At 43.3% G+C, this 25,703-nt stretch overlaps 1 protein-coding gene across 1 annotated transcript in view; it reads right to left on the reverse strand.

Moving 5' to 3' along the window:
* Window positions 1-5,032: 5,032 nt before the first annotated feature.
* The window catches only part of Gnptab (N-acetylglucosamine-1-phosphate transferase subunits alpha and beta), an 81,262-nt gene continuing 60,591 nt past the window's right edge, over window positions 5,033-25,703 (reverse strand). The window contains exons 14-21 of the mRNA XM_004650224.2: window positions 24,003-24,202; window positions 23,581-23,800; window positions 22,204-22,317; window positions 20,710-20,795; window positions 19,776-19,874; window positions 16,329-16,496; window positions 9,360-9,450; window positions 5,033-6,594 (exon numbers count right to left, since the gene is read on the reverse strand). Coding sequence (XP_004650281.2) covers window positions 6,517-6,594; window positions 9,360-9,450; window positions 16,329-16,496; window positions 19,776-19,874; window positions 20,710-20,795; window positions 22,204-22,317; window positions 23,581-23,800; window positions 24,003-24,202 — 1,056 coding nt within the window. The 3' untranslated portion in view covers window positions 5,033-6,516. The remainder of the gene's footprint in view (window positions 6,595-9,359; window positions 9,451-16,328; window positions 16,497-19,775; window positions 19,875-20,709; window positions 20,796-22,203; window positions 22,318-23,580; window positions 23,801-24,002; window positions 24,203-25,703) is intronic.

Here is a 25,703-nt window from a genome sequence, read left to right on the forward strand (position 1 = left end):
CATAGAAACTGATTGGTATGTACAAAGGGATATGACCCAGAAATGAAATCACTGGGCTGAAACTTCTGCCCATTTACCTGCAATTATATGAGAGATTACAACCTTTGAGATTGGGTCAGTTGACCTGAACTGGGGCAACAGGTAGAATGTAGTCTCATTTGAAGGGGCCTAAGGAGTGTCCTGTTCTTCAAAGTCTGTTTTATCCCCCCTGAATTTACAAATTGGCACTCTACCTGGTATTATGGAGTGTAAGAAATGCAAGAAAGAAAGGGTCATTGAATTACAACATGGTCTTGTATTTTGGAAATGGCCATGGGCAGTGTGGAGCAGGTTTGCTGGATGCCTGCATGGAGACCCAATGGAGCCATGAGGATGAACCATGGATTGCAGAGAAGACCCAGTGGAGATGCTGGGACCATGAGAGGGCTGCTAAGGAGAGCTGCCGGCTCCAAAGGAAGTTTTCCAGGACTGTGAGTAACCTAGCTGGAGGGATAGAATTGGAACTCCAAAGACTTTTTGCTGGTTAGAATTATTGGGCTTGGAGATCTATCACTGACTAGAGTTGTTGGACTTTGAGCTACAGAGTTTGATGTTTTCCCTGTTTTTTTTTTTTTTTAATTTGTATTAGTTGAATATTTCTTTGCTATGCTCAATACCTTCTTTTGCAGTGTGATTGTGTATTCTGTGCCATTATAGGTTTTTTGGAGATTTTTTTTTTTGGTATTATGGCTTAAAGACCTTGGATTATGGGGATGTTTGAATATCATTGAGTTTGATAAAAATTATGGGGACTTTTAAAGTTGGATGAATGCATTGCATTTTACACCATGGATGGTTATCAGTTTATGGGAGCCAGGGGCAGATTGTGGTGGTTTGATTCGGGTGTCCCCCATAAATTTAGGTGTTCTTAATGCTAGGTTCTCAGTTTAAGGAGATTTGGGAACTAGTGCCTCCTGGAGGCAGTGTATTGTTGGGGGTGGGTGTATGGGTATTATAGCCAGTTTCCCTTTGACGCCTTTAATTCCAGCACTTGGGAGGCAGAGGTAGGAGGATCCCTGTGAGTTTGAGGCCACCCTGAGACTCCATAATGAATTCCAGGTCAGCCTGAGCTAGAGTGAGACCTTACCTTGAAAAAAAAAGAAAGAAAGAAAGAAAGAAAGAAAGAAAGAAAGAAAGAAAGAAAGAAAGAAAGAAAGAAAGAAAGCAAGCAAGCAAGCAAGCAAGCAAGCAAGCAAGCAAGCATCACTGTGTCCTGATTTTAACTCCTGAGCTGGTGCTATCACTGGGACCATTACTCTTCCAGACCATGGGTGACCCATGCACTGCTGCGTACAGTGCTCTCATTCCTTCTTGGACCTTAAACTATCCTCTCCTATCTCCCTGCTCCTGTACACGTACATTTGGTAAAGATCTTTTAGTAGGAATCTGTTGAGATTGTCCTTGCTTTGCTGTCAGTTTGGAAGGTCATTTTCTGGGCACAAATTCTGGGCTGAGTTGTTTTTTTCTTAGCGCTTCAAACATCCCTCTTGGATTTATGTGCTTTTTAGGTGAGTTAGCAAGTTCTACATCCTTTTTGTTGTTGTTGTAGTTTTAATTCAATTAATTTATTTATTTGAGAAAGAGGCAGAGAGAGAGAGAGAATGGGTGTGTCAGGGCCTCTAGCCACTGCAAACGAACTCCAGACGCATGTGCCCCATGTGCATCTGGCTTATGTGGGTCTTGGAGAATTGAGCCAGGATCCTTTGGCTTTGCAGGCAAATGCCTTAACTGCTAAGCTATCTCTCCAGCCCCCAACATCCTTTATATATGCTCTGCAGATGTTGTTGATTTATTTTTGGTGTTCTGTAGTCTCACTACTTTGATTTTTAAAAATATTTTTATTTACTTATTTGCAAAGAGGGAAGGAGAGGAGGGGAAGAGAGAAAGAATATGGATGTGCTGGGAAAATGAACTCCAGACACATGCACCACTCTGTGCATGTGGCTTTATGTGGGTACTGGGGACTAGAACCCATCAGGCTTTGCAAAGCTCTTTCTCACCCTCACAAATCAAACCTCACAGTCCATGGTTCTTACTGCATTCAGGTCTTTCAACTCTGACCAGAATAGTCCCTTAACCACTGAGCCATCTCTCCAGGCTCTATTTTTAAAAATTTACCCACTTTGTTCTTCTAATACATGTAGATTCATTTGTTTCTTTCATGAAAATAATTTGAGGGATGGGGAGATGGCTCTGCACAAAGTGGCACATGTGTCTGGAATTCATTTGCAATGGTGGGAAGCCCTGGTGTGCCCATACTCTTCAAATAAATAAACACTTTAGAAAATCTCTTACAGGGCTGGAGAAATTGCTCAGCAGTTAAGGTGCTTGCCTACATGGCCTAATGGCCCTGGTTCAATTCCCCAGTAGCTGTATAAATCCAGATACACAATGGTATATGAATCTGGAGTTCATTTGCAGGAGCTGGAGGTCCTGGCACACACATTCTCTGCCCTCTTCTTTTTCTCACTGCTTTAAACTAAATAAAAAAAATTAATCTCTTGAAAATAATCTTTTAATTTTTATTTGGTAATAGAGAATATGAGAATGGGCACATCATTGTATACATGTATTACATTGTCTTTATTCACAATCTTTTGATGGACATCTAGGCTGGTTTGCATGGAAGATTACCAGCTATTGTCTCTATCCTATTGAGGACTCAAAAACTTCTATGTGGGCTGGAGATATGGCTTAGCAGTTAAGGCACTTGTTTGCAAAGCCTAAGGACCCAGGTTGGATTCCCCAGTACCCACATAAGCCAGATGCACAAAGTGATGCATGTGTCTGGAGTTCGTTTGCAGTGGCTGAAAGCCTTGGTGTGCCCATTCTATCTGCCTCTTCCTCTCTAATAAATAAATAAATAAATAAATACCTTATATTACACTTAAACCCCAGTAGTCTGACTGCAGAGTGACAATTCACATATGCCACTACCATATGGAAGGTAGCAAGGCCTAGTGGGGATGGAAAAGAGACAATCTGGGTTGGGTTGTAACCCCACCTCTGCTTCTAACTGGCTAAGACACTGATCAAATCATGTCATCTTGGTCCTGACTCTGCTCATCAATGGAAAGTAAGGCTTGGTCCAGACTTTTTTTTTTTTTTTTTGTGGTACTGGGGTTGAAAGCAGACCTGTGCATGCTGGGCAAGTGCTCTATCACTGGCCTGTACCCCAATACCCAGATAGTCATTTTGAAACTGCATACAGGGTCTAGGGATTTGGAAGCACCATGCTGAGGGTCAGGGCCCAGAGACAGTGTCCCTTTTATTTGTTTTAAAAATATTTTATTTATTTACCTGAGAGACACAGAGGAAGAGGCAGATAGAATATGGGAGTACCAGGGCCTCTACCCACTACAAACGAACTCCAGATGCCATGTGCCACCCTGTGCATCTGGCTTACGTGGGTCTTGAGGAATCGAACCCGGGTTGGTCCTTTGGCTTTGTAGGCAAGTGCCTTAATCACTAAGCCATCTCTCCAGCCCCAGTGTTCCTTTTATTGTACCACAGAATGCTATGGTTTGATAGCTCCTTCTAGAATTCATGTTGATAGTCACCAATGGACTGGTATCAAAGGGTGGGGCCTTCAGGGCGTGATTAACTCATGAGACCTCTGTGAATGGGCTTCTGTGCTTACAGGCTTGATGGAGAGAATCTGTCCTTCGTGTCCCTCGGCCTGCTGCCATGTGCGGACAGCAATGCGAGCATCAACTTAGAAGCAGGGCGCTCTGCCCCACACAACTTAGAAGCAGGGCGCTCGGCCCCACACAACTTAGAAGCAGGGCACTCTGCTCCACACAACTTAGAAGCAGGGTGCTCTGCCCCACACAACTTAGAAGCAGGGTGCTCTGCCCCACACAACTTAGAAGCAGGGCGCTATGCCCCACACAACTGAACCTGCCAGCAGCCCAACTCCTTAGCCTCCAGAAATAAGAGGAAATGGATTCCTATTCTTTATAAACTACCCAGTTTCCTGTGTTTTGTTTTGCTATGTAGTCCAGGCTGGCCCTGAATTCATGGCAATCCTCCTGCCCTAGCCTCCTGAGTGCAGGATTACAGCTGGGAGCTGCTATGTCAGGTTTCCACATAATTTGCTATAGTAACACAAATGGACCAATGCATATCCCGAACTATTGTAGAATTTTTTTTTTAAATTTATTTATTTGAGAGCGACAGACACAGAGAGAAAGACAGATAGAGGGAGAGAGAGAGAGAATGGGCGCGCCAGGGCTTCCAGCCTCTGCAAACGAACTCCAGACGCGTGCGCCCCCTTGTGCATGTGGCTAACGTGGGACATGGGGAACCGAGCCTCGAACCGGGGTCCTTAGGCTTCACAGGCAAGCGCTTAACCACTAAGCCATCTCTCCAGGCCCTATTGTAGAATTTTATTTCTACTAATATTCAAGGTTTTAAAAATGCTGGAGGCACCGGGCATGTTGGCACATGCCTTTAATCCCAGCACTTGGGAAGCTGAAGTAAAAGGATCACCATGAGCCCGAGGCCAGCCTCAGACTACAGCTGAGACTACATAGTGAATTCCAGGCTATCTCAAAAAAGAAAACAAAACAAAAATGCTGAACGTTGCTGCCTACATAACCAACTTCTACTGAATTAAATGTGTCTATGAATATTCTCATTCAGACACCTATCCCAAAGTCAAACTCATTAGGAGTAGCCTGTAATCATTTTAATTATGAAAGTCACCATTGCATTCAAATGTTCATTCCCTATAACCTTCCCAGAACAAATTGTGTGTTTTTACAGTGATACCCAGATAAGACAAATTCCACTTAGAACCCATCTCCTCCACAAAGAAACAATCTAGTGTGTCATAACACTAGTTTCTGCTTATACTACTTCCCACTGAATTGTCCTACTGCTCACTGTAGAGCCTGATAGCCTCACCCCACATACAGACAGCCATTCAAGTGACAGCGGAATCTGGGTAGCAGTATAACTGATCCTCAAAGACTTAAAACACAGGCAAATGTGACTTTTTATGACACTTTAGTTTTTGAAGTACATAACTCTTAAAGCACAAACACAGTATTTACATCTCAAATTCTGTTTACAAAACAGGTGTGCCATTTGGGAAGAATACTGCTAAGAACATGATCTAAAATACCTGTCAGAATTTGAAAAGGGCTCATGGAATTGGGACTGCACAAAAGCACTGTGTAGGGATGGAGAGATGGCTTAGCAGTTCAGGTGTTTGCCTGTCCTAGGTTCAATTCCCCAGGACCCACATACGCCAGATGTAGAAAGTGGCATGTGTCTGGACTTCGTTTGCAGTGGCTAGAGGCCCTGGCATGTCCATTCTCCCTCCCTCAAATAAATAAAATAATTTTTTAAAAAAGGCATGGTGTGATGACTTAACAGAACATGGCTGAATGTCAGGGTTTACCCATCCATGAAAACGAGGCTAATTATCTGGCCTGCCAACAATGGCCTGCGGGTTGAGTCTGGCCTGTTTTTGTACAGCTACAAGCTAGAAATGGGTTTTGTTTTTATAAGGTGGTTGAAAAAAAAAATCCTAAGCAGTAATACAAAAGACTATGTGACAGAGACACATCTGTCTTAAAATTATTTACTATCTGGCCTTTTACAGAAAAAAAAAAAAAGTTGATTGAGCTCTGCTCTATACAAAATCCACAGGGTGAACAACTGGAATATATTAGTGAGTATTAAACTAGACACCATGGTAATGTGCCTGTGCATGAGCACTACTTATTCTAAAGTGAGGCACTTTTGTTTGAATACGTACATTTCCGAAACGTAATCCCATCTGGTAAGCAGGCTACTTAGCTCTAGCCCTTGGGACAGGAAGTCACAGCATTCTCAGGGGTGGAGGTAAATAAGCACAGAGCATCTCCACCATCAGTCATGAGCTCTTCAGCAGTCACCAGTGCTTCGAGACCACTTCAATGTTAATAAAGTCAACAATTTAGATGCGCCAAAAGGAAGAGACATTCCTGCATTATTTAAATAACACCTATAAAAACATGTTTAGACATCCTGATTCAGTATTTTTCAGAAGGAAAGATGACTTTCACTTAACAGCAACTTACTTTAAAAATGGGAAATGGGAAAAAAGTGAAAATTACACCAAAAGGCTTTGGAATGCAAAGACTGAGGCCTGTAAGCAATCTTATAAGCTGGTGTGGGCTTCTTATGTTAGTTTGTAATTGGTTGTGCTGGGAAATTAGCAGCTTGTCAGTGAGGATTTTTACAAAGAGGTGGACAGGTCCTTGGGCAAATGCTTTAAAAGCACAATCAGTTCAGAGCTGCTCAACACACGTTTTCCGTGTGTGAGTTTCAATAACCCCAGAGCAGTGGCTCCATCCGTGTCGCCGAACAGCGTGATCTGGAGGCGTCCCTCCTTCCGGCCAGGCTGACTGAGCATCCTATCACAAACGGGAGAAGGTGAAGATGCTCAGAGAAGGCTGAGGTAGATGAGTGTCAGGTGAAGATCCTCTATACCCTGATTCGATCCGGGCTAGCTTCCTTGTGTATCCTCCTCCTGGGAAACAGCTTCCGCTTAAGAGCAATTAACTACATCATGGAAGACAGAAAACACCTTTTAGTTTTCCATACTGATGAAAGTGTGTTATGTGCATCAAACTTTCTTCTGAGACCATATACCCTTGATCATTCCCACAGTCTTAAACAACAAATTAGCCTCCACTCTTCCTGAAAACAAAAGTAACCACAGTATTGCGAGGTATATGCCCAGAGTTACAAGAAGATTAAACTGATTTTTGATGTGCATGTCATTTTTCTAAGACATATAAGTCTTTAGTCAAAGATATTTATGTTCTAGATGTTTGTCCATTTTGTCCTTTTTTAAAAAAAGATTTTACTTTTTTTTTTTTTTTTTGGTTTTTCGAGGTAGGGTCTCACTCTGGTCCAGGCTGACCTGGAATTAACTCTGTCATCTCAGGGTGGCCTTGAACTCACGGTGATCCTCCTACCTCTGCCTCCTGAGTGCTGGGATTAAAGGCGTGCGCCACCACGCCCGGCTAAAAAGATTTTACTTTTAAAAATTTATTATTTATTAGAGACAAGAGAGAGGGAGGGAAGGAGAGAGAGTGAGAATGGGTGTGCCAGGGCCTCTAGCCACTGCCACTGCACACAAACTCCAGGCGCATGCGCCCCCTTGTGCATCTGGCTAATGTGGGACCCGGAGAATTGAAGTAGGGTCCTTAGGCTTTGCAGGCATGTGCCTTAACAGCTAAGCCATCTCTCCAGCCCTTAGGTAAGGTTTTTACTCTAGACCAGACTGGCCTGGAATTCACTATGTAGTCTCAGGATGGCTTTGAACTCATAGTGGTCCTCCTACTTTTGCCTTCCAAGCTCTGGGATTAAAGGTGTGTGCCCTAACACCTGGCAAGAAGTGTTTATTATTTAATTTATCAGAGAGAGAGGGAATGGGTGCACCAGGGCCTCTAGCCACTGCAAACGAACTCCAGACATATGTGCCACCATATATATCTGGCTTATGTGGGTTCTGGGTAGTCGAACTTGGGTCCTTAAGGCTTCACAGTCAAGTGCTTTAACTGCTAAGCCATCTCTCCAGCCCTTCTCTCTCTCTCTCTCTCTCTCTCTCTCTCTCTCTCTTTTGGTGTTTTTTTTTTTTTTTTTTTTTTTTTTTTTTATAGGGTCTCACTCTATCTCAGGCTGACCTGGAATTCACTATGTACTCTCAGCGTGTCCTTGAACTCATGGTGATCCTCCTACCTCTGCCTCCCAAGTGCTGGGATTAAAGGCCATGCGCCACCATGTCTGGCTCTCTTCTCCATTTTTTTAATTGAAAAGAAGCTGCTTCATTTAACACTGTCTCTAGGTTTGAATACAACTATATGTGTAATATAAGATTTTAAAAATGTTAAAATCATACCAATATCTTTCTATACTTACTCTAACTTTAACCTATTTCAAAACAAAGAGAATAATTTATGAATGGGTTATAATGCAAAACGTTTATTTGTGTATTATCAGCTGCTTACAACTTGGGTTCCCCCCACCACTACAAAAAAAAAAAAACAACAAAAAATCCCACAATTATATGGGCCTTATCTAAAATAGAAAACCTAGCTACTGTAGTAAAGCTGACATGAGAAACAAAACACAACTCTGTTCTTTAGAGTTTTCAGTTGGCTCTCTAGTATTTGCTTCATCTTTCCTCTCCCCGTTTGCTCAGGGCTTTGCACAAAGCATTTGCTCAGTGAGCTGGGCCTCAGCTGTAGCAGCAGCAAAGTTGTCTGTCTGGAAAGGTGCTGAGGAGGGCAGGAAGGAGGGGCCTGGTCCTAAGTAGGTGGCACGTGGGCTGTTGTACAGGAAGGGAAAGGGGTCTCCACACATTCCTGTCCTCCAATTCTTTTTCTTCAGTCTTGTAGCCTGATGCAGATTCTCTTATCCCATAACTTTCTCCTCTACACCTTCCTCCTATTCCTGCTCCCTCGTCAGGGAGGCAGACTGTGTATCCAGGTGGGCAGAGGTGAGCCAGGTATAAGAGGATGAGAAGCCGGGGATGCTGGCACACGCTGAGACTACAGAGTGAATTCCAGGTCAGCCTGGGCCAGAGTGAGACCCTGCCTCCAAAAACCAAAATCCAAAGCAAACAAACAAAAAAAGCCAGGCGTGGGTGGTGCACGCCTTTAATCCCAGCACTCAGCAGGCAGAGGTAGGAGGAGCTCCGTGAGTTCGAGGCCACCCTGAGACTGCATAGTGAATTCCAGGTCAGCCTGGGCTAGAGTGAGACCCTGCCTTGAAAAACCAAAGGAAAACAAAAAAAGGATGACAACAAAGAGAGAAGGACAATCTGGTGCTGCAAAAGAGATAAGACGGGACTGCCAGTGTGTGCATCACCACTACATAGAGGCCAAAGTCTGCAAGTTGATCCACTGAGCTTAGGTAAAAAGAGCACTGTTATGATGGCTGTCTGGAATAGTGTATGTTGCACATTTTGACATATGAGCTATAAGCTAATAGGAGAAATTAAAATTAAAATTAAATTTTATTGTATATTTACTTTAGTTTCCTCCTTCCTTCCTTCTTCCTTCCTTCCTTCTTCCTTCCTTCCTTTCCTCCTCCTCCTTCTTCTTTTTCTTTTTTTGTATTTTAAGAGACCAGGTCTTGCTACTAAGTAGCCCAGGCTGGCCTCAAACTTGAGATCCTTTGACCTCAGCATCCCAGGTGCTGGGATTATAGGTGTGTAACACTACACTTATTTTTGTCATGAATTTCTATCATTTTTCTAAAAGATTCAGATCTAGTTTACCAAGAAATATTGCCCATGTAAAATATATAATGCTTACCTGTTCAGCAAAAAATGAAAATATCGTAAATATAATCAATGTTGCTAGCACACAATGGGTCCAAAACTTCAGCTTGTCTCGATACGCCCTCCTGTTCAGAGATGAAAAAGTGAACTGATTTATCTATTAGCTTCACAAAAACTATTATGAAGTACTAAGTCATTATTTACAGGCCATGATAAAATGTTAATGTGATACACACTTCTAATGTGAGTTCAGATTTGTCATGTCATAATAAATACTGTCTTTAAGTAGTGAAAGCTATCCACAAAAGAAAACTCTTTATGGACCTTAAAATAGCTTGTTTATTTTTACTTGTTCATTCACATTCATTTATTCCTGCACTCACTGCAGTGAGCTCCCACAGAAAGCTTCCTGTGGATGAACAAGATGGTGCCTCTGCTTGGAAGTTTGTAGAAGCCCGAGGAGCACTGACTTGCCCCCACAGCAGATTCAAGATATGTGGGAAAGCGTGGAGAAATGAGGACAGGTCTACCAAGGCGCTCACATTTCTGTCATCTGTGAGAGTCGGAAGGAGCCTTGCGGAGACAGCGAATGAGCGCCTGAAGAACCAACCGCCCGAGCCCTGAGGGGCTGGTGCGGCTCGGGAGCTGAGTACCGGGAAGGAACTGCAGCTGCTGAGGAAGTGGGCTTTCCCCTAACACCCCAATGGGAAAGATGAAGTGATGGTGGTGGAGAGGTGATATAATGAGGGTCCAAACAGGCCTCTGAAAGATGGATGGATGAGGTACACAACTGAGCTTTAGTTGAGGCAGGAGAACAGAACAGAGGGTAGTCTCCCAGCAGTGAGAAGGAAAGAACTGATGCTCAAGAGACATTCTGAAAGTAGGCTCCATGGGACCCTGAGATGATGCTGGGCATACAGTTAGTGAGTACAAGTTCTTAGCAGCTAAGGCGTTTGTTTGCCTGCAAAGCCAAAGGACCCAGGTTTGATTCCCCAGGACCCATGTTAGCCAGATGCACAAGGGGGCACATGCGTCTGGAGTTCGTTTGCAGTGGCTGGAGACCCTGGCATACCCAGTCTCTCTCCCTCTTTCTGTCAAATCAATAAACAAAAATAAAAAATGTAACAAAAAGATAAGCTGGCCAGTTGTGGTGGCACATGAAGTTGGAAATTGTTGAAGAGGGCTGGAGAGATGGCTTAGCAGTTAAGGCACTTGCCTGTGAAGCCTAAGGACCCAGGTTCAATTCCCCAGTACCCACATAAGCCAGATGCACATGGTTGTGCATGCATCTGGAGTTTGTCTGCAGTGGCTAGAGGCCCTGGTGCTTCCATTCTCTCCCACCTCCACCTTCTCAATTAAATAAAAGTTTTTTAAAAAATTAAAAAGATAAACTGATAATTACTAAATTCAGGCTTGTTTGACCACAACTGCTAGGGAGTAGATGCCTGTCAATTCAGGTCACAAGCTGGCTTGTATTTCTTACCACAGACTACATCAGTCAACTCTCACATCAAAGTGTTGCTGAGAACCTGTGTGCCACAGAGATGCTGGCACACCCATGTCTAATGCTGCTGCACTACCCCAGCAGCCAGGAGACAGACCAGCCTACATGAATGGATGGAGAAGATGTGGCACACATGCATGCACAAATGGAGTTTTATTAAGCTGTGAAGAAACTATCACAGGATTGGAAAGATGGCTTAGTGGTTAAGGCACACACCTATGAAGCCTAAGGACCCAGGTTCGATTCTCCATGTCCCACGTAAGGCCAGATGCACATGGTGGTGCATGTGTCAGGAGTTCATTTGCAGTGGCTAGAGGCCCCGGTGCACCCATTCTCACTCTCTGTCTCTCTCACCCTTTCTCTCTGTCTCAAATAAATAAAAATCAATCTTAAAGAAATCATCACATATGCAGGAAAACGGATGTGACCAGAAATCATCACACAAAGACAAATAAGCTGGACTCTGAGAGACAAATACGCTGTACCCCTCCTGCATGCAGATCGCACACTTGAAGCTTTATTTGTATGTGTATCATGAATGTAGGTCATGAAACTAGGAAGACCATGAGGGGAAGAGAACAAAAGAGGGTTGTGGAACTCATGCTGTGACATAAGGACAGAAGCAGGAGCACTGGGTCTGGGGGATTAAGGGGATCAGAAGAGAGGGCAAGCAAGGAGGCAGGGACGCAGCGTGCGGGCAGATGCATGAGAACAAAGAACACACGGAATGCCGTGAGAACTGTTACTTTGTATGCTAACTTCAAAATGAATATATTAGCAGGGCGTGGTGGCACACGCCTTTGATCCCAGCACTCAGGAGGCAGAGGTAGGAGGATTGCCATGAGCTCGAGGCCATCCTGAAACTACATAGTGAAATCAAGGTCAGCCTGGGCTAGAGTGAGACCCTACCTTGATGAATAAATATAGAAAGAGGAGGGAAGGAAAGGAGGAAAGGAAGGAAGGAAGAAAAAGAGGGAGGGAGGCAAGAAGGGAGGAGAGATGCTCAACAGAGAGTCCATCGACTGGGCACCTACTCAGTGCTTGGGAGGCATCGTGGACTTAGAAGCCAGTAAAACACTTCCTTGGTCCCTGAAGGAGGCTCAGTTTAACAGAGGACACAGGAAGATATGTGCCAGACTTGAGAAAGGAATAGGGTACGCTGTGGGAATGTGAAACAAGAGGACATGGGTCCCAGAAAAGTAGAGGAAAAGTCTCACTTCCTGAGAGCAGGGCTAGGGGGTGGGCGAGCAGGGAGGGCCCACACAGGAGCTGGGCGAGTGCCAAGAAGTCCCTGCTCCGACCAACCAGGGCGGCCCTGATCAGATCAACGTGAACTGCGCAACACAGGTCAACAGGCCTCCTGACCTGCTCCGAAGCCCACTCCTGTCTTCCTCAACCAGGCGCTTGAAGGTCAACTTGGTCACAACCTAGATTCGGAGGTCTAACACAATCATCTAAACAGTTTGTCTTTGGTGGTTTGTTTATTCCAAAGGCTTTACCTGTTAAAGGTCTCCGTGACATAAGGGGACTAATGATGGTCCTAGATGATTTGGCTCTGAATCCCAGGACAGTGCACAGGGTGAGAAGCCATGCCTTACTACTGTAGAAGACAAAACCCATGATTTAATCACAACTTCCCTTTATGATATATGAGCAGCAAGCTCTTTCAAGATGGTACAATCTAAGGTCTCTTCCAGCTCTGCTTCCTGCTCTTACTTCACCCCCTGGGCTGTGTTCTTGGCTCACAGGTGGCATTCTAGGACCACTGAATGCTACTGCTGGTCTGCACACAACTTCCTCACCAGTCCAACCTCCAAGCATGATCATGACAAATGTCTAAAAATCTCTCTCCTGGGAGGTGGCTAATCATTGAAGAAAAACATCTACTTTGCATACTACCTTTCAGAATCTCTCCTTGCCCTAGAAACATGTTTCAGCACATGTCATTCCTTCTATCAGAAATGGCCTTTCCTACCTGGAGAAGACATTATAGTAATTCACAATTGTGAACTAATGTTCCCAGACCAGAACTTCATGGTTGTGAGGAGCTGGAATGCTGCAGCTCCAGAGCCAAACCATCTAGACCACCATTAGTCCCCTTATGTCACGGAGACCTTTAACAGGTAAAGCCTTTGGAATAAACAAACCACCAGCCCAAAGGCTAAGAGTCTCCTCAGGTAATGTCTAAGGCCTACAGCAGAGACTTCCCTGCTTGTTGTGACCCATCTAGCAGATGTTCCCACCAATGTATTTTTTAAAGTTTTAAAATTTTTTTATTGATTTGTTTGCGAGAGAGAGAAAGAGAGAGAGAGAGAGAGAGAGAGAGAGAGAGAGGGAGGGAGGGAGGGAGGGAGGGAGGGAGGGAGGGAGGGAGGGAGGGAGAGAATGGGTGCGCCAGGTCCTCTAGCTGCTGCAAACATCCACCAATGTATTTTTAAAATATTTGGATGTATAACTTGCTTTTGTTCTGTAACAATACATTTCATGAAAGGGCTTTCACATTGGAAAATTGTATTTGGGACAACCTGAATCCACGTTCTTGGGCCATGGTCACTTTTGTTTGGCTCAAGAATAAATTTTTTCTCATTCCCTTTGAGGTGAGAGCTGTGTTTCACGTCAACAAAATCAAGTCCAAATGCTACCTTCTCCCAGTAGGATCAGCTATCTGTCCTCAGAATACCACACCATGGACCCCACATCACTGTCAGTGTGCTGCCTCACAATGATCTGCTTGGTGTCTACCACTGCGGACAGACTGAACTTCTCCAAGCCCATCCCCAGCACAGGGAGGCAGGCAAAGGGTCAAAAATCATCATAGGTTCAAAGATAAAGTTACCTTTCCGATGGATGAAGATGAAGAGAACACATCTGGATCTGCTGTGTGTGGGAATAAATTACTCAACAGCCCCTCTAATTATAGAGAGAAGAGATCTACTATACAGTGAGGTGGCTGGTACCCAAGACACTAGTTACTCTGATGGCAGAGCTGCTGGACCTACCAGGCTCACCACACGTGCATGGGCAGGACCTGGGAAACATAACGCCCACCTCCCACCTGGGCTCTCCACCCACGAGCCAGGAAACCTTGTGCTAGCCACTCCTGTCCATGCCACAGCTCCTGTGCACAGAATGAGAATTAAATGGACCTGCCACAGCTTAGTAAGAGCACGCATGAGAGGTTCTGAGAATAGCGCTTGCTACTTAAACACTCAGTATTGGCAGCTGTGGTGGATAGAATGTGATGGGGTAAATGTATGGCCCCACCCAGGCAGGGGCCTTTATTAAAATTTAACTTGTGGGCTGGAGAGATGGTTTAGCGGTTAAGTGCTTGCCTGTGATGCCTAAGGACCCCAGTTCGAGGCTCGGTTCCCCAGGTCCCACGTTAGCCAGATGCACAAAGGGGGCGCACGTGTCTGGAGTTCATTTGCAGAGGCTGGAGGCCCTGGCGTGCCCATTCTCTCTCTTTCTCTCTATCTGTCTTTCTCTCTGTGTCTGCCGCTCTCAAATAAAAAAAAAAAAATTAAAAAAAAATTTAACTTGTAACTTGGGTCTCCCACTGTGGGAGTGGGGAAGTGCCACTGGGGGAGGATCCTGGATCCCGCCCTAAGGTGTGTTTGGGGGTGTTCCTGCTGGCTGCTTGTCGGTGTCTGCTGGCTGCAGCCATCTCTCTCTGCTTGGACGTGTGGAAGGAAGCAGCTTCTTCCACCATGGACGGAACCTCCCCTGGATCTGTAAGCTTGAAGTCAATCCCTCCCTCCATAAACTGTCTGACTGGATGCTCGTCCCAGCAACACGGAGCTGTCTACAACAGTAGTCATTATTCCCACCGCAGATATGCAATACATCAGTTGAATGAACAAATGCAGGAGGAATGAAAATTCAGCATAGTAGGAAGAAAAAACAGTGATTCTCCCCCTTTTTCCTAGTACATATAGTACTGTCACCACACTGCAATGACAACCAGTGGCCTTCCCATCACCACTACAGGCCAGAGACAACACAGTCTCTAAGTTGGTCAAGCTTTAAAAGTTAGGCAAGTTCTGGCTCTTCCCACCTTCAATCTGGTAAACCACCAAATAAAGACCATCCTTTTATTTGTTTTTTTGAGGTAGGGTCTCACTCTAGCTCAGGCTGACCTGGAATTCATCTGTAGTCTCAGGGTGGCCTCGAACTCACAGCGATCCTCCTACCTCTGCCTCCCGAGTGCTGGGATTAAAGGCATGCGCCACCACACCCGGCTTCAGACCATCCTTTCTTTATAATGGCTTGCTGCTCTGCTTCGAGGCAGTACCTGCTATTCCAACATCAAAGGAGCTATTCTTCAGAGCCAGGCAGGTGGCACCCAACTGTAATTCCAGCACTCAGGAGACTAGACAGAAGGGCCACAAGTTAAGAGGCCAGTCTGGACTACATAGGGATGTCCAGGCCAGTCTGAGCTATAAAGAGAACCCTGTCCCCCCCCCCAAAAAAAAAATAAGGACTCGGGGTATCCCTCACTGTCAGAGCACTTGTCTAGCATGCACATGGATGTGAACGTTACCCTCAGCACTGAAAAACAGACAAAAATAAACAAATGCAAGAAGCTATTCTCTGGGCTGGAGAGACGGTTTTGCAGTTAAGGTGCTTGCCTGCACAGCCAAAGGATCCAGGTTCAATTCCCTAGTACCCATGTAAGCCAGCTGCACAAGGTGGTATATGCATCTGGAGTTCATTTTCAGTGGCTAGAGGCCCTGGCACACCCATTCTCTGCCAGTCTCTCTTTCAAGTAAATAAATAAAAATAAAATATTTTTTAAAGATCTGTTCCTCTAAGTACACAAGGTCATGTGGCACATGAGTCCTTCTATAAGCAACATCGGGAACACACAAATGGTTTACTGCAGCTGATCGTGAGCGTGACTGCTTACTGGGTGTGGAGTGTCCTTATGGAGTGATGAGAAAGCAGTCTCGCTACAGTGATGCATCTGAATGTGTGAATGCCAATGTGAAATGTGTGATACGTAAGACTTTCATTTTGTACTGTAAAAGATGCTACCCTTGATGTTTGCCTTCTCTTGTTTTCATCCTTCGTAACTCTTATCGGACTTTCTAAACAACACTTAACAAATGTCAGTCAGCCTTTCCCTCGTGGTCTGTGGTGTTTTGGAGCTGGCTCTGAAAGCTGGCCTGACAGGCTGGTCATGCCACGCTGACTCCACTGCCTGCCACTCTGTACTAAGCAACGAGCTCTTCTAGGCCCTTCACTCGCTCACTGGTCAACAAACAGCTGAACAAAGGAAGCTCCGGAAAACCACCCCGCTGCATGCTCTTCAGATCCCGCACAATTCCACAGAGGGTCTTCTGAATGGTAAATGTGACAAAAATCGTAGCTATGTTATCCCAAAGAAATTACACAGTGATTAACACAGACAAGAAATGTCAGCGCTCTGAAGTATACATGTGAATGCTACATGAAAAGACAGACGCACAGACACCACCGTACAGGAAACTGAAAGCTCACCATTCCTGCAGCTCATGCATATGAAGGAAGCGGTTCCGGTATTCCCTTGGCAGCTCAAACTGGGAGGGGATGGGAAACATGGATTCATAAAAGTCCCTGAGAACGGCCTTCACCGTCTGGGCATCTTTATGGTTGTGGTCAATGTTGTCATTGAGACAAACAAACTTCCTGAAATGACAGATAGATAGCCAGCTGGGGTCAATGGTCATCATAAGTATGACTTTGATATCACAAAAGGAAGGGTGTGGGTTCCAAATGTATTTTAAATAGCTGGTGCCTAAAATTGTTACATTTGTTGACAACGCTCCCTGGGAGAATAATATTCTATAATTTTTTTTCCTTTGGAAATTCCTATAGTGTAAAACAAGAGAACGTAGGCAAATCTTGAAAGAGCCATCTAGTTATGGGAATATACAAGCCACTGACTTCCATTTACTCCATCCCTGAAGTATGGATCTAGTAAATGTGGTTAACTGACTGGAATATGTGGTTAGCAGCTAGAAAAAAAATTACAAAGAACCCCAAACCAAGTTCTTCGAATTGGTAGTTACAATATGGTCATGTAGATAACTGAAAGAGATTTTAAAGATATAGATTCTTTGACTTTGATGATATTTAGTTAATATATATCCAACGAAGCTGTAAGCTGCTGGAGTTCAGCAAAAAGCAGGTTATCATGGTACTTTTTGCTTATAAGCCTAGGGCCCAGGAAGATGGTGGGTTAGGATAACAACACTTTGGAAGAAAACTTAACAAAATCAAACAAATTTGATACAGCTTCAGATCCAAATACTAATTCGTGGGAAACAGAAGAGATATAGAATAGTTAAGAACTGAGATACGACCAGAGAAGAACAAAGTGTTGGGAATCTATTGACCACATAGGATCAAAGTTCTACACATTCAAAACATTATATAGTTTCAAAAAAGGAAGATGAAAACCTATAGATTTATTTGATACCATCTTACTACATTTAAAACAAAACAAATATAAATGCTTATGAAAGACAAGTGCAGAAAAGTGACCACATAGATGATGATATTAGGAGACCGTTACTGATTTTCAGGGTGATAACAGCATGTGGTTACACTTTTATAAGATATAAACACTGTGAAATACACAGATAAATAATAACATATACTTAGAGTCAGTATGTAGTGATGAAGGAGGAGTGGATGTATTCAGATGAAACAAGATCCAATACAAGTTTATTTTTTGTTAGTTTTTTTTGAGGGGATAGAGGGATTTTGCAAGGTAGGGTCTCACTCTAGCCCAGGCTGACCTGGAACTCACTCTGTAGTCTCAGGCTGTCCTCAAACTCATGGCAATCTTCCTACCTCTGCCTCCCCAGTGCTGGGATTAGAGTGCACCACCATGCCCAGCTAAAAATTTGATTTTTGAAGTCATGGAAGTTCACTAAATATCTGTTTTCTAAACCCACTGCTTTCAATCGAAGGATACTCAGAAGCTATGTCAATCAAATGCAACACATGAAGCCTGACTGTATCCCAGATAAACATTCAGGAGGCTGAGGCAGAAGGATCACTGAAGTCTGAGATGTACAGAGGGGGACTCTGTCTTGAAATCTGAAACAATAAAATAAGAAATAAATAAATGAAGGACAAACAGACAAACAAAAGATAAGACAAGAGCTGTAAAGGGACCTGAGCAAAGGCTATGTGTTAGGTGGCATTGTTTGGTCAACATTAAAGTTCTTAGATGTGTGTTCATGGTTGGTGGCCTACAGAGGACTTCCTCAGCAGTGGGCATGAGAGCTGAGGAAGACCAAGCCTAGCCAAGGGCGGGCCCTGCCCATCTCAGACCCTATGAACATTCCTGAAAGCTATAGCCAGTTTGAAGACTGAGCTTCCATGCCTGCCATAAAGTGAGCAAACACTGAAAGAAGGTTGGCCTGGCATGTGTCCCTTTAAACGTCCTAAAGTTGTCTATGGATTGCTTGTGAGGAGTAGTTAACTTGTAGCACCTCAACTATTTTACTGGGTTACTGAAGACACTAAGCACTTTTCTGTTTCTCAAAATTATAACTTCTTCAAGATCACCCCTAAAAAAATAAGAATGGGATTTATAGGAAAAAAAATAATGGTTTTAAATATCTGAATGTTTTATGTTTATTTACCATTAAGATCCCAATTTAAATAAGACAAAATTCAGAAATGAAAAGACTCCCCGCTTCTACCTTGACTTCTTCTGATTTTCTTTGAGACAAAATAGACCAGGTTGACCTGGAACTGGCAATCCAATCCTCCTGAATGAATTTAGCTTCCTGAATGCTGGGGTTACAGGTGTGCCAAATAAAAAGTATTCATTTTATATGCTAAGTTTTCCCTCACCTCAAAGAAACTGATGAAACACTATTTCCTACTAAATTCTATGTGTCAGAGGACAATCTTGGGGCGTCAGTTCTCAATCTTAACTTTGTTTTGAGACAGGGTGTGTCTTGTTTTGTGGCTGCAAACACTAAAGTGGCTGGCCTGCAAACTTGGGGCTTCTCCTGGCTGCACCTCACACGTTTGTACTACCTCTGTACTTTCATGGGTTCCAGGGATCTGACCCTGGCTGTTAGCCTCATACAGCAAGCACTTTTAACCACCGAGTCAACTCCCCAGCTCCTACTAAAGTCGTTTCGTTTTTAACTGTCTGGGAATATAGCTCAGTGGTAGTGCGCTTGCCTAGAATGTATAAGGCCCTGGGTTCCATTCCTAGAACTAGAAAAAGCAAAAAGTGTAAACAGTATTTATCAAAACAGTGGAGGCATCAAATAGGGCCAGGCTGGAAAATTTTCAAAGTTTATGTAAACTTGAAAATTTGTTCATCTCAAAGAATGGGTGGAGTTTACTGAAAGTTCTCACATTTATGATAACCTGTTTTTTGTTTTGTTTCCTTTTTCCCTTGGAGGCTGTGTGGAGTTGATTTTGAACTGTGAAGGGAGATCTAACTGCAAACAACTTCTCCAGAAGCACCTTTTTAGAAATGCTGACAGTGACAGCTGCCTGCCGCCCGCCCCACGCATGAACAGCTGGTTCACTGCTCACAGGAGTTTGGGCTCGTCCTTGTCTGGGGAACTGACCTCAACTCACCACGCCCACCTCTCGGGCAAGCCTCTGTCCCACCACCAGCGTTGTTCTGCTTACTCCAGACTTACAATAAGTCACATCCTTCTCTAGTCCCGCTCCCTTTGCAGTCATGTTTATTTGCAGAATTAAAAGCATATTTTTACAGCTGGGTGTGGTGGCGCACGCATTTACTCCTAGCACTCGGAAGGCAGAGGTAGGAGGATCACTGTGAGTTCGAGGCCACCCTAAGACTACATAGTGAATTCCAGGTCAGCCTGAGCTAGATAGAGTGAGACCTTACCTCGGAAAACCAAAACAAACAAACAAAAAGCTTATTTTTTAAATCAGAAATTAAAAAAGGAAAATAAGTACCTGGGGTTCTTCCTTATGTCATCTAGCTGGCCAACCACATGAGAAACATTGGTACGAATCATTTTGAAGGCGATTTCTTCTTCTCCCATGATTTCAAACCTAATTGTCAAAAATATTTTTAGGAAGAGAAAGGAAGGGAGGAGGATACTTAATAGGTTGATATTGTATATATGTAATTACAATGATTGTAATGGGGAGGTAATATGATGGAGAATGGAATTTCAAATGGGAAAGTGTGGGGGTGGGGAGGGAGGGAATTACCATGGGATATATTTTGTAATCATGGAAAATGTTAATAAAAGTTAAAAAAAATATTTTTAAAAAGAGAGTTTAATACACATGCGGATATAAAAAGCAGAAAGAAAGCATTTTTTAAAACTTTGGTAGACTTAAAAAAGATTGACTCTTTCTTTAAATACCAGGAGAGGCCAGGCATTGTGGTGCACGCCTTTAATTCCAGCATTCAGGAGGCAGGGGTAGGAGTATCACCATGAGTTTGAGGCCACCCTGAGATTCCAGGTCAGCCTGGACTAGCGTGAAACCCTATTCCGAACCCCCCCCCCCAAGAAAAAACAATACCAGGAGAGAAATCAATCACTTAAGTGTTTTTTTTTAAGATTTATTTTTATTTATTTATTAGAGACAGAGAGAAAGGGAGAGAGAGAGACAGACAGACATAATGGGCATGCCAGGGCCTCTGGCCACTGCAAACAAAGTCCAGATGCATGTGCCATGTGCACCTGGCTTACGTGGGACATGGAGACTTGAACCTGGGTCCTTAGGTTTTGTAGGCATGTGCCTTAACCACTAAGCAAACTCTCCAGCCCATTAAATTTAAATGAATGCTTCATAGCTAAAATACTGTGGTTATGAAAATGTCAGATGTTTTAATTATCCTTAAACTAAACAAAAGGCGGGTGTATGAACCACTTACCTATACTTGTTCTTGTCCTTGTATGCTTTGTGGATTTTGTCAGTTACAGGTTTACAGTTGGTGACCAGATTTTTAGTCACTGGTGGCTGTGAGAAAAAGAAAATGAGTCAGACATTTGGGAATGAGACAAGAAGAGCAAGGCCAGTGGGATCCTGACATCAGAGCAGAATTTAAGGGGATTCCAGAATCCCTGGTAAGCGCGGTGAACATTTTTATGTAGTATTTGAAACAAAATCACATTGGCATCCCATAGCCCATGGGCTAGTCAGTTGTTTATAAAGAAACAGTTTTAATTTAGTTACATATTACTCTATATTATTTTAAAATAGCTTTAGGGGGCTGGAGAGATGGCTCAGTGGTTAAGGATACTTGCTTGCTAAGCCTGATGGCCTGTTTGATTCCCTAGTACCCACATAAAGCCAGATGCACCAAGTGGTACATGTATCTGGAGTTCATTTGAAGTGGCAAGAGGCCCCAATATGACCATTCTCTCTCTCTCTCTTTTTGCTTGCAAATAAATAAATAAATAAATAAATAAATTAATTAATTAATTAATTAAAATATAATAGCCTTGAGCCAGGTGTGGTGACACATGCCTTTCTCCAGTACTTGGGAAGCAGAGGTAGGAGGATCACCACGAGTTCAAGGCCACCGTAAGACTACATAGTGAATTCCAAGTCAGCCTGGGCCAGAGTGAGACCCTACCTCGAAAAACCAAAAAAAAAAAAAGTGAGGTTCCAATTTTTTAGAAATAAAATTAATTTCTAACACAAAGTGAAACACTTGCAGGAGTTAACTCAGGTAATGTGAACTAATGCTGCCAGAATGACTAATACTTATATTCTAAATGGCTCATTTACATAATAACTAATACTTATGCTCTAAATGGCTCATTTACATACGCCTCCAGAACAGACTAACACACCGACAAGTAAGGGTAGCCAGGCACCTGACTTACCTCTTAGCCCTGAAGGACCAATTCTAAGTATCATGCCACAAATCTGGAAAGTACCCATATATCCTGCTAATAAATCTCTCAGTCAGTGTGTGTGACCTGTAGGGACTGGTATAGGTAAAGTTGTACTACGATCTCAAAGACTGCAGAGAAAGAAGAAAAGCGGAAGAGGAAAGAAAGACAACAGAAAGGGCTGGTGTGGAATTGGGCAGGTGAACGACGCAGCACCATGCCATCAGATGACTATTTCCACGGTTGGATTACGATCTCAGGAATGGTCTCTTTCTAAGAGAAGGCTCGGGGACCCTTTCTGCAGCCCGTAGCAATCAGCATGTCTACGTGACCATTCTGAGTACTGGCTTGCATATTTGTGGGGTGAGGGGAGATTCCAAAGCAAGATTTACTGATCTGGGTTATCCATGCTTTGATTGTGCATGAAACACATGCCAGCAGAGTCTGCCTCTAGTTTTAGATGTGCTGCGAAGCTGGTGTAAGGAACACCTGGCAAGGTTGTATATGTAAGAAGCCGGGCCACTTACCAGATTGGGGTCGTAGTACGCTTCCTGGGTTGGAGGGATATTGTTTAGCTGAGTGATGTTAGCAGGAAGCATTTTTGAACAATTTATTAGCATGTGTTCCAAACCTGTCAAATCCTAACAAAGCAAAATAAAAAAAATAAAAATATAAACCTATTATGTACATCATAGGTAGTAACCAAGCTTTAGAAAAATTAAAATTATTCCAGGTCAGCCTGGACTAGAATGAGTCAATACCCTGAAAAATCAAAATAAATAAATAAATAAATAAATAAAAATTACATAAAAGTTTCTGAAAATGGCATAAGTTGCTTAAAAGCATATTTTATTTTGTTTTTGATTTTTTGAGGTAGGGTCCTGCTCTAGCCCAGGTTCACCTGGAATTCACTATGTAATCATCTCAGGGTGATCCTCCTACCTCTGCCTCCCGAGCGCTTGGATTAAAGGTGTGCACCACCACACTCAGCAAAGCATGTGATTCTTAAGTATCATAACACCTTTTTTCAAAAATGCTGAATGAGAAAATACAACACCAATATTCATCCTTATCTAAATAAGTCCGAGCATCGCAAGAAGGGATGCTCTGCCAATGAATGCATCTTGGCATCCCCATTCATGAGCTTTCTCCTCTTGAGGATGAAGGATGCTCTTATATAGAGGCCTGGCTGAGATCTCCAGTCAGCCACACCTGAAGCCCTGAGTGAGTGTACCATACAATTACACATGGGTACTGAAGGCCTGGCTCTTTCCCAGATCACAGGCGATTAATCTCTACTGAATTTCTACCTACAAAAAGTAATCTCATACAATTCCCAAATGTGGTTTAAATTCTGGCACTAAGAATGGACTGGGTAGGGGTTTATACATTCAACATTCAGAATTATTCTGCCTTGCATTAAATTGGAATGTAGAAAAAGGAGACATTTAAAATAATACAATAGGCCAGGCGTGGTGGCGCACACCTTTAATCCCAACACTTGGGAGGCAGAAGTAGGAGGATCGCCATGAGTTCAAGGCCACCCTGAGACTAAATAGTGAATTTCAGGTCAGCCTTAGCTAGAGAGACCCTACCTCAAAATAAATAAATAAATAAAATTCACCAATAAAGGAAAATAAAAAAGGGCTGGAGAGATGGTTTTGCAGTAAGCACTTGCCTGTGAAGCCTAAGGACCCTGGTTCGAGGCTCGATTCCCCAGGATCCACGTTAGCCAGATGCAAAAGGGGTGCACGCAACTGGAGTTCATGTGCAGTGGCTGAAGGCCCTGGCGTGCCCATTCATTCGTGCTCTCTCTCTGCTCTTTCTCTCTGTCTGTTGCTCTCAAATAAATAAACAAAAAAATTAAAAATAAATAAATAAATAAAAATAAAATAATACAATACCTGCAAGCTTAAAGGCAGGTCATGAATTCTGGTAGCCAGTGTCCGGATTTCTCTGTCAGACAAGATACCAGACTGGTCAGTATCAACTTCATCAAATACTTGAGAGATATTCAGGGGCTGAACCGCACTCATGAGATAATAGAAATAAGAGAAGGCAAACTGCATGTCCTCAGAGTGGCGGACTTTGTGAAACGATGTCTTGTCAAACTCTTCAGGGAACCTGTCCAAATATAACACATATGACCTCTGAATATTAAGAGAATATATGGTATCAAATGTTTATGAAGACAGAAATATTTTATTCCCTCTTTATAGAAACAGTGTCTTTAAATATTAGCGTCATGAATTTAACACACAGCAAATATGCACTTTCCAGTAGCCTTAACCCACAGCACACAATGGAAGCACAAACTAAGACTTACATATCTTGCAGTTCTTGCATGACAATTCGGTCAATCATGTGAGGCATATGTGCAGGGACTTTCCGGGATGTGAATCCAAACTTGCTATTTAGAATTTTATTGACGTATCGGAGTGAGTCTGCAAATGTATCTTTTAGTTGTCTCCCCTTATATTTGCTATCAGTAAAGTATGCCAACTGTGTCTTCAAGGACTCTTCTTCCTGAAGGGAGAATTCCATGTAACTCAACATTTATCTTTAGTGGGAGTGTGCTCTAGGAACAAGAGAAAAAGGCAAACATGATAATAACTAGTCCGTAACTGGCCACGAGGGTGAACGGAGTTCATACTAACAGGCCATTTTAACGATCTTACGAGAAGTAGATTGAGAAGCAGATTTCAGCGTGCTGAACTGCCGACACGGCTTGACAGCAGCCGCTGTGACTGGAGGCCCATCTATCTATCTGTGGGTATGTTTGAAGAACTAGTCACTGGCCAGGCTTCAAGGCCAACTGGATGGAACCTTTAGAAAAATGATTTACATATAACTGTTATAATACTTTTAAGAATATTATTTATTTATTTATTTTTGGTTTTTCGAGGTGGGGTCTCACTCTAGCTCAGGCTGACCTGGAATTCACTATGTAGTCTCAGGGTGGCCTCGAACTCACGGTGATCCTCCTACTTCTGCCTCCCAAGTGCTGGGATTAAAGGCATGCACCACCACACCCAGCTAATACTTTATTTTTAAAAAGTAATTTATTTATTTGCAAGCGGGTGGGGGGGGGGGACGGGTACACCAGGGCCTCTAGCTATTGCAAACGAACTCCAGAATGCATGTGCCATTTTTGCACGTGGGTAGTGGAGAATTGAACCTGGGTCATTAGGCTTTGAAGGCAGGTGCCTTAACTGCTGAGCTATATCTCCAGCCCAGGTGGTAAAATACTCAAACGCGAAGCTATTTCTGCTGGCAACATCAAAGCAGCAGGTATTTAGAGCTTCAAACACAAGGACTAGGAAACAATCTGGTTTCACTCTATCAGAGTATTAGTAGTACAGAGACCAACTAGGTAACAGGCAGAACTAATGGACAAAGAACACTGGCAAAGACTCTGAATATACTTAACAGAAGAAGTTATATTTTTGCGTTCCAAACTGCTGACCATGTAAACCAGCTGACATTGGCCAGTGTGGGTTGGCTTGTGGAGCAGCAAGCACACCTGTGCGCCCTGGGAAAGTGATGTGTTGCCATGGTTTACAAAGCATGAAATGTCCTAGCACGAAGCTCATTAGCTTAGTAATTCTACCTATGGAAATAAAAACTTAAGCAGAATATAGATGAACATAAATATGCATTGCAATGCTGTCACTGCGAAACACTGGAAATAAACGGCAGCTGCTAGAAAGAACAGTGATGCTGGCAAGGGTAGTTTGCCCACATACTACTAAATCCAAAGGCAACCTCAGAGGAGCATGTGTGTAGTGTGTAGTATGATTTCATTGGTGTAGAAAAGAAGCTACAGAGCTGGTATGTTCACACCTACAGAAAAGCACTGGAAGGACTCTCATCAAGCTATGAACAGCATCCATCAGAAGGCGGAAGACTGAGGAAGACCTTCCCTTTTTATGCACTGTTTGCAATTTTCACCACTAACCTATACTCTTGCTATTGTCTTTTTTTTTTTTTGTTTTTTTAAAGGAAAAAACAGGTGGGGAACTGTAGA

The sequence above is a fragment of the Jaculus jaculus genome, chromosome 6 (genome assembly GCF_020740685.1).
Source record: "Jaculus jaculus isolate mJacJac1 chromosome 6, mJacJac1.mat.Y.cur, whole genome shotgun sequence".
Lineage (NCBI taxonomy): Eukaryota > Metazoa > Chordata > Mammalia > Rodentia > Dipodidae > Jaculus > Jaculus jaculus.